The 16,903-nt window shown below is 40.6% G+C and overlaps 1 protein-coding gene across 1 annotated transcript; it reads left to right on the forward strand.

Annotated features, from left to right (window-relative positions):
- The first annotated feature begins 755 nt into the window (after positions 1-755).
- Positions 756-10,070, forward strand: LOC134343954 (granzyme K-like). Its single transcript, XM_063042924.1, has 5 exons — positions 756-863; positions 945-1,089; positions 6,021-6,168; positions 6,589-6,852; positions 8,065-10,070. The coding sequence occupies exons 1-5, from the start codon at positions 791-793 to the stop codon at positions 8,263-8,265; spliced, it is 831 nt and encodes a 276-aa protein (XP_062898994.1). The 5' UTR covers positions 756-790; the 3' UTR covers positions 8,266-10,070.
- The last annotated feature ends 6,833 nt before the right edge of the window (positions 10,071-16,903 follow it).

A 16,903-nucleotide genomic window follows, 5' to 3' on the forward strand; every position in this document is an offset into this window, starting at 1 on the left:
TAGTCCTGTGCCTGAAAGATTAACCTCTTAGCAAAACTAATTCTGATGAAAGCTAATAATTTTAGTACATTACTTCTGTCTTTTTTTTACAACTCCTGACTGGCATTTTAACAGTTCCATGTGCTTTTTAATTTTGTTATTTTTAATACGTAATTGTACTACCAAAATCAGCAAGTTATACTGATTGGGATATATTAAGGAATGAAGGGAATAATGGATACTGGAATATTTTCCAGTAAAATAAAGCATATATTTCCTGGTCAGCAACAATGTTACTTCATATTCATTAACACAAGAGAAGAAATTCTCAGATGCTGAAAATCCAGAGAGACAGACACAAAATGCTGGAGGAACTGCGCAGGTCAGGCAGTATCTATGGAAAGGAAAATAGAGTCAACATTTTGAGCCAAAACCCTTCATCAGAACCTCATATTTATTGTTATCTTACCCAACTTTTAACCAATATTTAAACTAAGGATGAAGCAGAAGAAATAAATCTGAACACTGCTTGTGGGATGACCTAGTTTGTCATTTATGGTGCAAACTTCATTGTAGAGATCTTGGGCAGCAAGAGCTTCATGTTACAAATTTTAAATTATTATCTGTTTTTAATATGATTGTGGGTGTAATGAGTCATAGTTTTCTGATGTTAAATGATGTTGATAAAACTGTTAAAATGTAACGAGTGTTTCAAGACAAGAGCACCAAATGTCACATGACTCTAAAACGGCACAATACCACATCCTCCACAAAATGCTACAAGAGTGGCTCATTATTCTCACACCACTATATGGACAAAATGATCAGCAAGCTTCAGACAGCCCTTGTTCTTCTAGTGACCACAGTCCTAGCAAACCAAAGCTGTAAGTATTTGATGAGGTGGGTTTCTAACTTAGTTATCATTAAAGAGCACTTACTTCAGCTATGTATTTTGTCCATTATAGATGACTGCTCAGAAATCACTGGGGGTCGTAAGGTTAAACCTTATTCAAGACCTTATCTGGTGTCCATTGAAAGCAATAACAAGCATGTATGTGGAGGAAGCTTGATTCAAGCAAAATGGGTTTTAACAGCAGCAACCTGTCTACAGTAAGATATTTTATTTATTCCAGCCTACCTTTGATTATCGTACATCAATGAAGGACATTTCCAGTTTGCTTCTCTAAATCTTGGCTTTATGTTACAAAATGTGCTATTGTGCTCGTTTCCTTTGTACTTTAGGATGAACTCAAAACTAAGATATAGGCAATAATGCGTGATGATAGGGGTGTTTGGAAGGTAAAGGTCAACAAGTAAATGTGGTGTGAGGTTATCTGTAACTAATTGTTTCCTACAATAGTCAATTATATTAATTAGGATTTCAAAGGGAGGTAAAGCTGTCAGAAGTAGAACCTTAAGGCTAAGAACAAATGATAAGAACAAGATCCAGACTATAAAATGTACAAAAGATGATGCAAATGTTCTTATTCAGAAAAAAATAAATTATCACAACTTAAGAATGCCACGGGGTAATGATAAACCAGAGGTATGATTAGTTAAATGTGAGATACAAGACATCAGAACATAATTAGTCCACTTGTACCGCAGTGGGGAAAAATATGTGAGATGTTTATTTCCTGACAAGGATAGCCTCGCTGAAATCCTTAACTGCAATCTTGAAGTAGGACGAGATAAGAATTTGCACAATGGTTATAAAAGTGACTGTGACAATTCAGCTACATTTATTTGTCAAGCTTCCCAATTTGCCTTCAGCTCTAAGGCTGGTTACTGCATCACTCAGAGACACTAGATAGATTTCAATCCCCTTTAACATTTGACTCATTGGCTTCATGTTGGTTCCTATATCCCACATCCTCTTCTCCCCACATCCCACTAAATTATTCACTCACAAATACCATCAATCAATTTTGATTAGTTTTGCCAATTGCCTACACTATGGGTCATTTACAGTGGCCAGTTAACCCACCCGTATGGCTATTGGATGTGGAAGAACACTTGAGCTCCTGAAGGAAATCAACATCACAGTTAGGAGGCAGCAACTTGGCCAAGAGAGCAACCTAGCTGAGAATCAAATCTAGGTCCCTGAACCGTGCTTCACCACACTGTGCTGCTGAAGATGAGATTAGTAAGTTTAAGGTCACCACCACATTGAAGTTGTCCTCCAAGTTACTCAGCACCCATTGTCATTCCGTCATCATCAAATCAGACAGGAAGGAATGGCAGATCGTAACTGAATGGCCAGATGGCCTAATTCTGCTCCTGTGTTTTATGGCAATAATATTGTGCAAGCACCCTAACCATAGGCTAAAGCAGTTAAAGACAGTAGTTTATTGCCACTGTCAATTAAGGCTGACAGTATTCCCTTACAAAATCCTTCCTCTCACATCCCCTCCTTTAGGGCATTAAATCTTGGTCAGCAATGCCCTGTGAATGAATATTAATGTTAGTACATGAACAGTCAGCTTTGATATACAAGGGTTGAAGTACAACAGCATGCAAGTTCAGGCCTTACAAACTCCATCCTGCCCCTATAATGATGCAAAACAAAAGATTCAACTGGACTATTACATTTAGTGCTGCATTCCACAACTCAGGAAGATTGTTATCATGGTGCACTCAGAGGACTGGACCCAAGTGCAGAGAAACAGCAGGATCCTCAGGAAAAGATGGAAACAAGAGGTTAAACATCATAATCATAACCTCAGAGGAGATACAGAGAATCACCACACAAATTCATCCTCTCCACCACAATGACCTCACTAAGGTGGGGCATGAGAGTTTGTTTTAAATAATCATAGAATGCAGGAAACATGTGCCAGCCACAATTAACTTGACAAAATTAAACCGAAAACACAAGGGCTTAACAACTCTAGTTAAGATATTGATTATTAAATACAGGTTCTCACGAACCCTAGATGCTCAAGACACTATGGCAAGCCACAGGGCCCATGACAGTTATCCTCACCTTGGAAAAAGCGCACTAACAATTCATCAGAATTAAGCTAAGCTCTAGATATTAAATTGAGGCAGGTTGTATAGACCAGCCTTGTATTCTTTGGAGATGGAACTATCAAAGAGTGAGCTTAACTTGAGCTACTCCATGCAAATGTGATTTCCATCACACAAAGGATAGAACTGAGGATATCCTAGCAGAAAAGACAGTGGAACAGCAACGGCAGGTATTCTTGGGAATAATGCACAAGGTGCAAAATCAGTTCATCCCCCAGAGAAGGGAGGATTCAAAGGGGGGAAAGTGGCCACAGTGGTTGACAGAGGAAGTCAGAGATAGCATAGCATTAAAAAAAGAAGTATAACAGAGCTAAGGTGAGTGGGAAGATGGATAATTGGGAAATTTTTAAGGAGCAACAGAGCTTAACTAAAAAGGCAATACGGGGAGAAAAAATGAGGTATGAACACAAGCTAGCTAGGAATATAAAGGAGGATAGCAAAAGTTTTTTTAGGTATGTGAAGAGAAGGAAGATAGGTAAGAACAATGTTGGGCCCTTGAAGAATGAATTGGGAGAGATTGTTATGGGAAACAGAGAAATGGCAGGCGAATTTAATGTAGTTTGGATCTGTCTTCACTAGGGAAGACACAAGCAATCTCCCAGATGTATGGATGGGCCAAGGACATAGGGTAACAGAGGAACTGAAACAGATTGACATTAGGAAGGAAATGGTGATGAGTAGACTGATGGGACTGAAGGCTAACAAATCCCCAGGTCCAGATGGTCTGCATCCTAGGATACTAAAGGAGGTGGCTCTGGAAATTGCGGATGCATTGGTGATCATTTTCCAATGTTCCTTAGATTCAGGATCAGTTCCTGAGGATTGGCGAATGGCTAATGTTATCCCACTTTTTAATAAAGGAGGGAGGGAGGGAGAAAACAGAGAACTATCGCCCTGTTAGCCTAACATCAGTAGTGGGGAAGATGCTAGAGTCCATTATTAAAGATGAAATAGCGGCATATCTTGATAGCAGTGATAGGATTGGGCCGAGCCAGCATGGATTTACCAAGTGCAAATCATGCTTGACTAATCTACTGGAGTTTTTTGAGGATGTAACCAGGAAGGTAGACGTGGGAGATCCAGTGGATGTGGTGTACCTTGACTTTCAGAAGGCATTCGATAAGGTACCACATAGGAGATTGGTGGGTAAAATCAGAGCTCATGGCATTGCGGGGAGGATATTGACATGGATAGAAAACTGGTTGGCAGATAGAAAGCAAAGGGTAGCAGTGAATGGGTGTTTCTTGGAATGGCAGGTGGTGACTAGTGGGGTGCCACAGGGCTCGGTATTGGGACCACAGCTGTTTACGATTTACATCAATGATTTAGAGGAAGGCATTGTGAATAACATCAGCAAGTTTGCTGATGATACTAAGCTGGGTGGCAGTGTGACATGTGATGAGGATGTTAGGAGAATTCAAGGTGACTTGGATAGGCTGGGTGAGTGGGCAGAAACTTGGCAGATGGCGTTTAATGTGAATAAGTGTGAGGTTATTCACTTTGAGAGCAAGAACAGGAAGGCAGATTATTATCTGAATGGTGTGGAGTTAGGTAAGGGAGAAATACAAAGAGATCTAGGAGTACTTGTTCATCAGTCTCTGAAGGTGAATGAGCAAGTGCAGCAGGCAGTGAAGAAGGCTAATGGAATGTTGGCCTTTATTACAAAGGGAATGGAGTACAAGAGCAAGGAAATCCTTTTGCATTTGTACAGGGCCCTGGTGAGACCACACCTTGTGTATTGTGTGCAGTTTTGGTCTCCAGGGTTAAGGAAGGACATCCTGGCTGTGGAGGAGGTGCAGCGTAGGTTCACTAGGTTAATTCCTGGGATGTCCGGACTGTCTTACGCAGAGAGGTTAGAGAGACTGGGCTTGTACACGCTGGAATTAAGGAGATTGAGGGGGGATCTGATTGAGACATATAAGATTATTAAGGGATTGGACAAGATAGAGGCAGGAAATATGTTCCAGTTGCTGGGAGAGTCCAGTACCAGAGGGCATGGTTTAAGGATAAGGGGTAGGTCATTTAGCACAGAGTTGAGGAAGAACTTCTTCTCCCAGAGAGTTGTGGAGATGTGGAACGCGCTGCCTCAGAAGACAGTGGAGGCCAATTCACTGGATGCTTTCAAGAAGCAGCTAGATAGGTATCTTATAGATAGGGGAATCAAGGGTTATGGGGACAAAGCAGGAACCGGGTATTGATAGTAGATGATCATCCATGATCTCAAAATGGCGGTGCAGGCTCGAAGGGCCGAATGGTCTACTTCCGCACCTATTGTCAATTGATAGGGGAAATAGAAACATATATAGAAAACCTACAGCACAAAACAGGCCCTTCAGCCCACAAAGCTATGCCAAACATGTCCTTACTTTAGAAATTACCTAGGGTTATCCATAGCCCTCTATTTCTCTAAGCTCCATGTACGTATCCAGGAGTCTCTTAAAAGACCTTATTGTATCCACCTCCACTGTCACCAGCAGCCCATTTCACACACTCACCACTCTCTGCATAAAAATCTTACCCCTGACATCTCCTCTGTACCTATCATTTACATTACACTATCATTTACAAATCAATTTACAATATCCTAAAAGCTGTTAAAGGTTGGTCAATCAAAACTTTCCAAACAGAATTTCATTAAGCATTTATATTAAGGGCATTGGAACCAAAGTAGTTGAATGGACTTAAAATACAGGTCCACAAAAAAATAATTCCATGTAGAACAAATTGATTGAATATTGTGAAACAATTTTATTAATATTTTTCAGAAATATTATTTTTTTCTAAGTTGCTTTTCTAAGGGTTTTTTAGTTTGCTTTTGTTACAGGCTATACAGTTCCTAGCCATTATCCCTGAAATTAAGTCTCTTTTCAACTGTGTGACTGTTAATGTGGTTATATTGATTTCATTTGGCAGATTGTTTTCAAATCTTTGAAAGAGGCATTAAATCCCAGGTTGTTTTTACTTACTGAAGATGCTATTTCAAGTAACCTTTCGCTTTACAAAAATTACAGACTGATCAAGAAAAAGAAATCCAGCGTGATTCTTAGAATGCACTCTCGTAAGAAGAAGGATAGGACAGAACAGAAAATTCTGATTAAAAATCTTTTCCCACATCCTGAATTCAAGAATACACTGGACAATGACATCATGCTTCTGGAGGTGATCAATCTGTAAAAGTATCTACACGTATCTTCAAGTTGTACAAACTTCGTTGTAATTCCGTGGTGTTCTTACTGGCAAACTGATGAGAAAACCTGATTATGCTATCAATCATAAGACCATTAATGTACCAATATATTTACTGTAGATCCAACTATTATCATTATAGAGCTCAAAGCAATTGATATTTTACTTAATGTCTGGACTCACCTGGGCTCTGACTTTTAAGGCATCAGATATTTAGTGCTGCTTTAACCTCAGTGGCCTTTTCTGCCTTTTTAAGCATTGCAATTTAATTTAGCAATTGACCCAATGAATACATTTGATCATTTTTACATTTTCTGTTGCAGCCAAATATCCATACGTGGATTATATCCTTGCTGACATTTTCTGAGGTTAAAATTTTCTTATTTGTTACAGCTACAACAAGCTGCAAATATTAAGGAATTCCTCCATCTGCCAACGTCAGCAAAAGACCCCAAATCTGGAGCAAAGTGCAATGTCATTGGATGGCAACAAACCAGTTCCAAAGATAAATCACATCCTGACAGTTTGAAAGAGGCCGAAGCAACTGTGATAGATCGGAAAGTCTGCAATAGTAAAAAATACTACAACAGCAATCCAGTTATAACAGACAATATGATATGTGCACGTGATAAAAACAGCAAAAAAGATTCCTGCCTGGTAGGTTATACATGGTTCATTAAAGGAATGATATAACTAGAAAATATATTGTGTATTAAGACAGAGCTGTGATATCTAACCAGTTTGATTCATTATTGACTCCTCCATTTAGGGGGTAACAAGTGATGGACAATGATTATTGGCATTGTCAGAAAGTTCTCATGCCATGAGTGATTGAGTGAATGAGTATATTAATAAATAGGTTGGCAAATAGACACAGGCCCTCTCCATGGATTACGAATGCCATACATACAAATGAGTACCCACAAATATTATTACATTCAAAAGACAGACCAAATTGATTGTTACAGTTTTGCCAGTCCTACAAAAATCTTCTTCCTGGTGGGAACAAGGTGTTTCCATGTGCCTTTTTTCACCGTTCTCCCACTCCCACTGAGCTGGGAGCACTGAACAGACTCTCGTGTTCACTCACTGAGTCAGTGATACTGCTTGCTTTCCTACACACTGTTTTTGTTCATTTCTGACTTATGAAAATTTGGGATACAAACTGTTTTTCAGGAATGGGACCCTTTCATAACTTGGGGACTGAGTGTAAATTGAAAGATAGAAAGCACCCTATATGAGAAGAAAACTAAACTCTTTAAATGGCATAGGAAGTTTCACAATATTGGAATTTTCAAAGTGCAATGAAGTACCTTTCAAGTAGGAATCAATTAGCGCACAGTAAAATCCCAAATAATTTATGTACCATTGACCAACTGTTTTAGGAAGGTACTGATATTGTCTTAGTCACTTCCTTGGTCCTCTTTAATTAGTGTACCGAGACATTTTACCTTGGCCTGAAAGATCAAATGCAATTGGCATATTCATAAGGCATGAAGCATATGGATAGGCTTAAGTGAGAATTGACAACAGCATCAACAGTAAGTCATGGTACAGGCTGCACGTTGCTGTTATGAAGATTAACTTCCCTGCAATGTGACCAAGAGAATTATTTAAATATTTTCAGTTTTTTCTAAATCCACCCAAGGTTCTATGGCAACAGGTTGGATAAATGTGATTGCAATACAGTACTTGTTTGTAAAGAGTGGCATTACTGACATAAATATATGATGAATAAATTGTACTATCAAGGCAAGCCACGTAATTAAAAAGTGTGTAATCCTTAATTTGTCATTAGCCTTACGTTCTGAGTTATTAATTTTTTATAAAAGCATTTCAAATGTAATTTCTAAACATCTTTTGTTGTAGGTTGATGCAGGAGATCCACTAATGTGCAAAAAAAAGGCAATGAGCAAGAAGAGGGAGATCGTTGGAATTTCCACAGCTAGAAAGGATTGCGGAAGTGCCAATAGACCTGGCATATATATCCGGTTAACAGAAAAGTATCTCTCCTGGATCAAGAAAAAAATTGGAGTTGTGAATTTCAGTGACACAGAGGAACAAATCTAAGAGGAAGATGTGTCACTTATTAAAATGTAGCTTGTTTATCAATGAAATGAATCTGAAGAAACATTTGTATTTAAATGTTTCTGAAATAGCAAGGTCACTTGAATGTTTAAGAAACTCAAAATTCTTGGTTTTTGTTCTATATATAATATCTATCATTATTCATGATACAATGTTAGTTTGTACTTTTGAAAGTTTTGGTCACCCACAGCTTCTGCGTTCAGTTTTTTGCAGGTCTTTCCTCTAATAATCATGTTTCTGTTTTATATTAACGTTGGTTTTATTTGGTCCAGTTCATAGGCAAATCAATGGACAATATTGATTTCATTTCCTCTGGTGATGTTTCCCTAGACATGATTTCAACTATATGACTACATCAACAAGTGCTGACAAAGAGACTAGGAAATTTGCCAAACAGGGCTCAACATGAACTGCCATGATAGTTTGTCTATCTGATTGTGCATTTGGGTAAAGACCTGGATGGGCAGACAAAGGAGAATAATGTCAGAACCATGCTAACAAAGCAAGAAATTGATAAATAATGTGATTGGAAGGGATTAATGCTTTTGATATTTTTTACTGCAAATTCAGTCATTAATTTATTCTGCTTGGCTGTAAATTTTTTTTGGGAATTACAATCATTCATAGAAACATAGAAACATAGAAAATAGGTGCAGGAGTAGGCCATTCGGCCCTTCGAGCCTGCACCGCCATTTATTATGATCATGGCTGATCATCCAACTCAGAACCCTGCCCCAGCCTTCCCTCCATACCCCCTGACCCCCATAGCCACAAGGGCCATATCTAACTCCCTCTTAAATATAGCCAATGAACTGGCCTCAACTGTTTCCTGTGGCAGAGAATACGACAGTATATTTACACAAATTTAAATAACACACAGTGTGAGTACTGGCAATGATACTGGAAGCCTGAATATAAGTTCCTTTATCTATTTGTATTCTTAAAATGTCAGGAAAAATAGCATAATCTGTTGCTTTTCTGTCCTTAATCTTTCCTTTTCACAGAAAAATGTTGACGATGAATATTTGATCGCAATTTCCAGGAAATCTGTATTCTCATGGCATTACTTGTAACTAATGTATAACAACATCTTCTGAATACCACATTCTACTGGGTTCTACTTATTAAACCAACTTTCCTGTTAAATTCTGGAAGAAATAACTTTGAAAGAACAAATTAGGAACAAGTTTGAGTTATTTTTCCAGTTGGAAACAGGGATGAACACTGTCATCATGGGTCTATTCCCCCATGCCTCCAGTCTGCCCCAAGACATCTGGGCACTGCTCTGATAGGACCCTCATTAAATTATGTGACTGACTTTGCAACTTCATCCATGGAATTACTTTAAAAACACAAACAAACATAAAATGGTGTTAGTTGTACTTATATCAAAGTTCAGTGTTGGAGCAGAGGCCACTCCAAGGAAAATCAACCAACCACTTAGAACATAGCATTCATTTGCATGATGAAATACGAACCCAACTGTAATCCTGTGGTATAAATGAGACAGTACACATCCTGCACATAGACCACCTATTTGTACTGTGTGCTGGAACTATCTAAAATTTAGAAAAATCATCCAGGACCCACATAATAAACTTACACTTTCACATTTCATATCAATTTATTCCACAGATCAGCCAGCACTGTAGTGGATCTGGTCAATCTTCCAAAATGGATTCAGCAGGCAAGAGAAAAGCTTTCACCTGGCACTTTGGAATCAGCAGTGAATAATGAGCTGGGCCTTCTAAACAGTTAATGCATCCTGAGACCAAGAATGAGCAGGAACGGAGCATGCTCTTTCCACTAATTGGGAGTCCACTTTAAATAATCACAGTATGTGGAAAACCCATGCCAATCAAAATAAACTTGTCAAGATTAAACAGAAAGCACAAGGACTTAACGACTCTAGATAAGACAATAATTAACACATACAGATGCACAGGCCTGCGGTGCTCCTGATAGTACCTCCTTCCCTAAAGCCAGCTCCTGAAGACCTAGGGATCCTGGGGAACTTGAAACAAGACTGGTAAACTCGAGAGAGACCTGATGCTCTCGAGACAGGGCTGGTACTGTAAACCCGGGAATATTGCATATAACTTGGAAACATTACATATAACTCAGAAACATTGTTTGTAACTTGGGGACATTACATATAGCTCAGAATCATTGCACAATAACTCAGAATATTATATATAACTCTGGGACATAGTGTGTAACTTGGGAGCATAGGGTCAAATTCAGGAGCATGGAATAATCATCAGAAACCTGGAGGGCCATGGGAGACCCAGGAAACTTTGACAACATTGAATGTAGACTAGAGAAGCTTGGAAGGTGGACTTGGAGAACTCAGGAGGAAGCCTCAGGAAACTCAGAACGTGTCCTCAGAAAACTTGGAACATAGTCTTGGGACAAGCATTGAGAATAGAAGGCACCCTCACCTCCAGACAGCCAATGTCCAAGATGCTGTTGAACCTCCACTGGGTCCATTTATGGTGCAGGTTCTCCTGTCATAGTGAACACTGACAAACAACTGAACCCAAGTGTGGAGGCACAACAGACTCCCATGTAGAGACAGAAACAGGAACTTGTTCACAGGAATTCCAACAGAACATATGTAGCTTGACTGGACAACACCACAAAACCAATTATTCTTGAAACACAAGAACTCCGCAATAAGCACTAATTGGGAGTCCACTTTAAATAATATCAGTGTGTGGAAAACCTGCGTCAGTCAAAATAAACTTGAGAAGATTAAACAGAAAGCACAAGGACTTAACAACTTTAGATAAGACAACAATTAGCAAGCACAAGTTCACAGGCCCAAATGGCTCATTGTGGTAGAGGGTTGGACAAAGCAAGGGCGAATCTCAGACTGGCTGAGGCCATGTTGTCATGCAGATAAGCTATTGATGAAGTTATCTGTTTAATAGATTATTGAGAACAATTAGTGAAACAGAACTTAAACAAAAAGAGTCTATAAGCAGAAAGCCTCGAGACAGTGTGAAAGGGAGGATAGGCAAGTGACAGAGAAGGGACGCACTCAAACCGATGGTTTGAGATGTGTCTATTTTAATGCGAGGAGTATTATGAATAAAGTGGATGAGCTTAGAGCGCGGATTAGCACTTGGAGCTATGTTGTTGTGGCCTTTACAGAGACTTGGATGGTGCAGGGGCAGGAATGGCTACTTCAAGTGCCAGGCTTTCTTTATATGTTGCAGAAAGGACAGGGAGGGAGGCAAAAGAGGTGGGGGGTGTGGCACTGTTGATCAGAGATAGAGTCACGGCTGCAGAAAAGGAAGAAGTCATGGAGGGGTTGTTTACGGAGTCTCTGTGGTTGGAAGTTAGGAATAGGAAGGGGTCAATTATTCTACTGGGTGTTTTTTATAGACCACCCAATAGTAACAGGGGCATTGAGGTGCAGACAGGGAGACAGATTCTGGAAAAGAGTAATAATAACAGGGTTGTCGTAATGGGAGATTTTAATTTCCCAAATATTGATTGGCATCTCCCTAGAGTGAAGGGTTTAGATGGGGTGGGGTTTGTTAGGTGTGTTCAGGAAGGTTTCTTGACACAATATGTAGATAAGCATACAAGAGGAGAGGCTATACTTGATCTGGTATTGGGAAATTAACCTGGTCAGGTGTCAGGTTTCTCAGTGGGAGAGCACTTTGGAGATAGTGATCACAATTCTATCTCCTTTACCATAGCATTGGAGAGGAATAGGAACAGACAACTTAGGGAAACATCTAACTGGAGTAAGGTGAAATATGAGGCTATCAGGCAGGGAATTGGAAACATAAATTGGAAACAGATGTTCTCAGGGAAACATACGGAAGAAATGTGGCAAATGTTCAGGGGATATTTGCATAGGGTTCTGCATAGATAAGTTTCAATAAGACAGGGAGAGGATTGTAGCGTACAGGAACCGTGGTGTACAAAGGCTGTTGTAAATCTAGTCAAGAAGAAAAGAAGAGATTACGAAAGGCTTAAAAAACTAGGTAATGATAGAGATCCAGAAGATTATAAGACTAGCAGGAAGGAGCTTAAGAATGAAATTAGGAGAGCCAGAAGGGGCCATTGAAGGCCTTGGTGGACAGGATTAAGGAAAACCCCAAGGCATTCTACTAGTATGTGAAGAGCACGAGGATAAGACATGAGAGAATAGGACCAATCAAGTGTGATGGTGGAAAAGTGTCAATGGCACCAGAGGAGATGGCAGAGGTACTTAATGAATACTTCAATATTCACTATGGACAAGGATCTTGGTGATTGTAGGGATGACTTGCAGTGAACTGAAAAACTTGAGCATGTAGATATTAAGGAAGAGGATGTGCTGGAGCTTTTGGAAGCATCAAGTTGGATAAGTCACCAGGACCGGATGGGATGTACCCAGGCTACTGTGGTTAAGCGAGGGAGGAGATTGCTGAGCCTCTGACGATGATCTTTGCATCATCAGTGAGGATGGGAGAGGTTCTGGAGGATTGGAGGGTTGCAGATGTGGTTCCCTTGTTCAAGAAAGGGAGTAGGGATAGCCCAGGAAATTATAGACCAGTGAGTCTTACTTCAGTGGTTAGTAAGTTGATGGAGAAGATCCTGAGAGGCAGGATTTATGAGCATTTTGAGAGGCATAATATGATTAGGAATAGTCAGCATGACTTCGTCAAAGGCAGGCCGTGCCTTACGAGCCTGACTGAACTTTTTGAGGATGTGACTAAATACATTGATGAAGGTAGAGCTGTAGATGTAGTGTATATGGATTTCAGCAAGGCAATTGACAAGGTACCCCATGCAAGGCTTATTGAGAAATTAAGGAACATAGAACATAGAATAGTACAGAACAGTACAGGCCCTTCGGCCCACAATATCATGCCGACCCTTAAACACTACCTCCCATATAACCCTTTCCCTCGACTTATGAAAGCTAACACCCCATAAGCTTTCTTAACTACCCTATCTACCTGTGAGGCAACTTTCATGGACATGTACACCCAGATCCCTCTGCTCCTCCACACTACCAAGTATCCTGCCATTTACTTTGTACTCTGCCTTGGAGTTTGTCCTTCCAAAGTGTACCACCTCACACTTCTCCAGGTTGAACTCCATCTGCCACTTCTCAGCCCACTTCTGCATCCTATCAATGTCTCTCTGCAATCTTCAACAATCCTCTACACTATCCACAACACCACCAACCTTTGTGTTATCTGCAAACTTGCCAACCCACCCTTCTACCCCGATATCCAGGTTGTTAATAAAAATCATGAAAAGCAGAGGTCCCAGAACCAATCCTTGTGGGACACCACTAGTCACAACCCTCCAATCTGAATGTACTCTCTCTACCACGACCCTCTGTTTTCTGCAGACAAGCCAATTCTGAATCCACCTGGTCAAACTTCCCTGGATAGCATGCCTTCTGACTTTCTGAATAAGCCTACCATGTGGAACCTTGTCAAATGCCTTACTAAAATCTATGTAGATCACATCCACTACACTACCCTCATCTGGCAGGGGATCCAAAGGGACATTGCTTGTGGATCCAGAACCGGCTTGCCCATAGAAGGCAGAGAGTGGTTGCAGATGGGTCATATTTTGCATGGAGGCCAGTGACCAGTGGTGTGTCTCAGGGATCTCTTTTGGGACCTCTACTCTTCATAATTTTTATAAATGACCTGGATGAGGAAGTGGAAGGATGGGTTAGTAAATTTGCTCATGACACAAAGTTTGGGAGTGTTGTGGATAGTGTGGAGGGCTGTCAGAGGTTACAGTGGGATATTGATAGGATTCAAAAATGGGCTGAGAAGTGGCAGATGGAGTTCAACCCAAATGAGTGTGAGGTTGTTCATTTTGGTAGGTCAAATATGATGGCAGAATGTAGCATTAATGGCAAGACTCTTGGCAGTGCGGAGGATCAGAGGAATATTGGGGTCCAATTCCATAGGACACTCAAAGCTGCTATGCAGGTTGACTCTGTGGTTAAGAAGGCATATGGTGCATTGGCCTTCATCAATCGTGGGATTGAGTTTAAGAGCTGAGAGGTAATGTTACAGCTAAATAGGACCCTGGTCAGACCTCACTTGGAGTACTGTGCTCGGTTCTGGTCACCTCACAACAGGAAGGACGTGGAAACCATAGAAAGGGTGCAGAGGAGATTTACAAGGATGTTGCCTGGATTGGGGAGCATGCCTTATGAAAATAGGTTGAGTGAACTCGGCCTTTTCTCCTTGGAGTGACAGAGGATGAGAGGTGACCTGATAGAGGTGTACAAGATAATGAGAGACATTGATTGTGTGGATCGTCAGAGGCTTTTTCTCAGTGCTGAAATGGCTAGCATGAGAGGGCGTAGTTTTAAGCTGCTTGGACGAAGGTACGGAAGAGATGTCAGGGGTAAATTTTTTTACGCAGAGAGTGGTGAGTGCATGAAATGAGCTGCCAGAGGTGACGGTGGAGGCAGAAACAATAGGGTCTTTTAAGAAACATACATCAAAGTTGCTGGTGAACGCCAACATACATCAAAGTTACTACTGGATGGGTACATAGAGCTTAGAAAAATTGAGGGCTATAGGTAAGCCTAGGTAGTTCTGAGGTAAGGACATGTTCGGCACAGCTTTGTAGGCCGGAGGGCCTGTATTGTGCTGTAGATTTTCTATGTTCTATGAGGGGTGATTGATAAGTTCGTGGCCTAAGAAAGAAGGAGTCAAGTTATAAAACCCAGCACATTTATTTTTCAACATAGTCCCCTCCTACATATACACACTGAGTCCAGCGGTCTTAGAGCACACAGATCCCTTCTTTGTGGAATTGGTCCACAGCAGAGGTGATTGATAAGTTCATGGCCTAAGGTCGAAGGAGATGAGTTATTAACTTCAAACTTTCTGCATTATCACCCAAAGTGTTGAACTGCACGTGCATGTAACGAGAGCATCTTGGGCCTTCCGGTGGTCCACAGCAGAGGTGATTGATAAGTTCGTGGCCTAAGGTAGAAGGGGATGAGTTATAAAGCTCTTGTTACATGCACATGCAGTTCAACTCTTTGAGTGAAAATGCAGAAAGTTTGAAGTTAATAAACTCATCTCCTTCTACCTTAGACCACGAACTTATCAATCACCCCTGCTATGGACCACTTCTGGAGGTCCAAGATGTCGACTTCTACAAAGAAGGGATCCGTATGCTCCACGACCGCTGGACTAAGTGTGCAAATGTAGGAGGGGACTATGTTGAAAAATAAATGTACTAGGTTTTCTAAAACTGACTCCGTCTACCCTAGGCCACAAACTTATCAATCACCCCTTGTATGTTCTATGTTCTAAATAAGCACAGTTAGAGACAGAATGCAAGGGAATGTAAAAGCTTGGAAATTAAAGGTAATAAATGTTCAACAATTGGGGGAGAACGACTCAGTCCATTGGATGGTCATTTCTGACACAGAGGAAGTAAATTACCTGAAAATGTTTATCTTCTACCACAGCCCAACCTTCCCCATCCATCCCTGCATTGCTTCATCTCCCCAGTATACTGAAATTCTTCTCTAATTGTTACAGCTATACAAGACTTTGGTCAGACCCCACTTGGAGTACGGTGTTCAGTTCTGGTCACCTCACTAATTTGGATACTATACAGAGTGCAGAGGAGATTTACAAGGACGGAGGGCATACCTTATGAGAATAGGTTGAGTGTACTTGGCCTTTTCTCCTTGAAGTGACAGAGGATGAGAGGTGACCTGATAGAGGTGTATAAGATGATGAGGGGCATTGATCATGTGGATAGCCAGAGGCTTTTTCAGGGCTGAAATGGCTAACACAAGGGGGCACAGGTTTAAGATGCTTGGAAATCGGTACAGTGGGGATGTCAGAGGTAAGTTTTTCCACACTGAGAGTGGTGGGTGCGTGGAATGCACTGCCAGCGGTGGTGGTGGAGGCGGTTATAACAGGGTCATTTAAGAGCCTCTTAGTTAGGTACATGGAGATTAGCAAAATAGAGGGTTATGCACTTGGGCAATTCTAGGCAGTCTCTAGAGTAGGTATTTCATTATGGGCCAAGGGTCCTGTAATGTGCCGTAAATTTCTATATGTTCTATGTAATTTGAATTACCTCTATGTCAAAGCCTCCACAGTCCTCCAGGGTGGAAAAACCATTCAATGTCCTCTGAGTGAAGACACCTTTCCTCATCAGCTCCGAAGAGTCACCCCGAATTTTGAGACTGTGACCCCCAATACAGATTACTTTACTTGTGTTAAATTTGGTTAGTTGTTTAAAGTTGGACAAATTTTAATGGGTTTCTCACATATTCTTGTAAATTTGAGGGAATACAGGCCTAATCTCCACAATCCTTCCTGATAAGGAAACCTGCCATCCCTAGAAGCAGACTATTGTATCTTTGCTGTACTCCCTCTATGGCAAGTTCATCCCCTCTGTAGTAAGGAGACCAAAACTGTCCACAAAGCCCCAGTTGTGGTCTCAGCAATTACAGTAAAATTCTCCTTACTTCTGTACTCAAAACTTCTCATAATAAAAGTTAACAGAACATTTGCCTTCCTAACCACAGCAGTTACCATTATGTAATTTTAGATTTTCACAGCCAAATCTCACAAACAGCAAATGAAATGAATGATTAAATCAGCCG

This window comes from Mobula hypostoma, chromosome 3, assembly GCF_963921235.1.
Source record: "Mobula hypostoma chromosome 3, sMobHyp1.1, whole genome shotgun sequence".
Classification (NCBI taxonomy): domain Eukaryota; kingdom Metazoa; phylum Chordata; class Chondrichthyes; order Myliobatiformes; family Myliobatidae; genus Mobula; species Mobula hypostoma.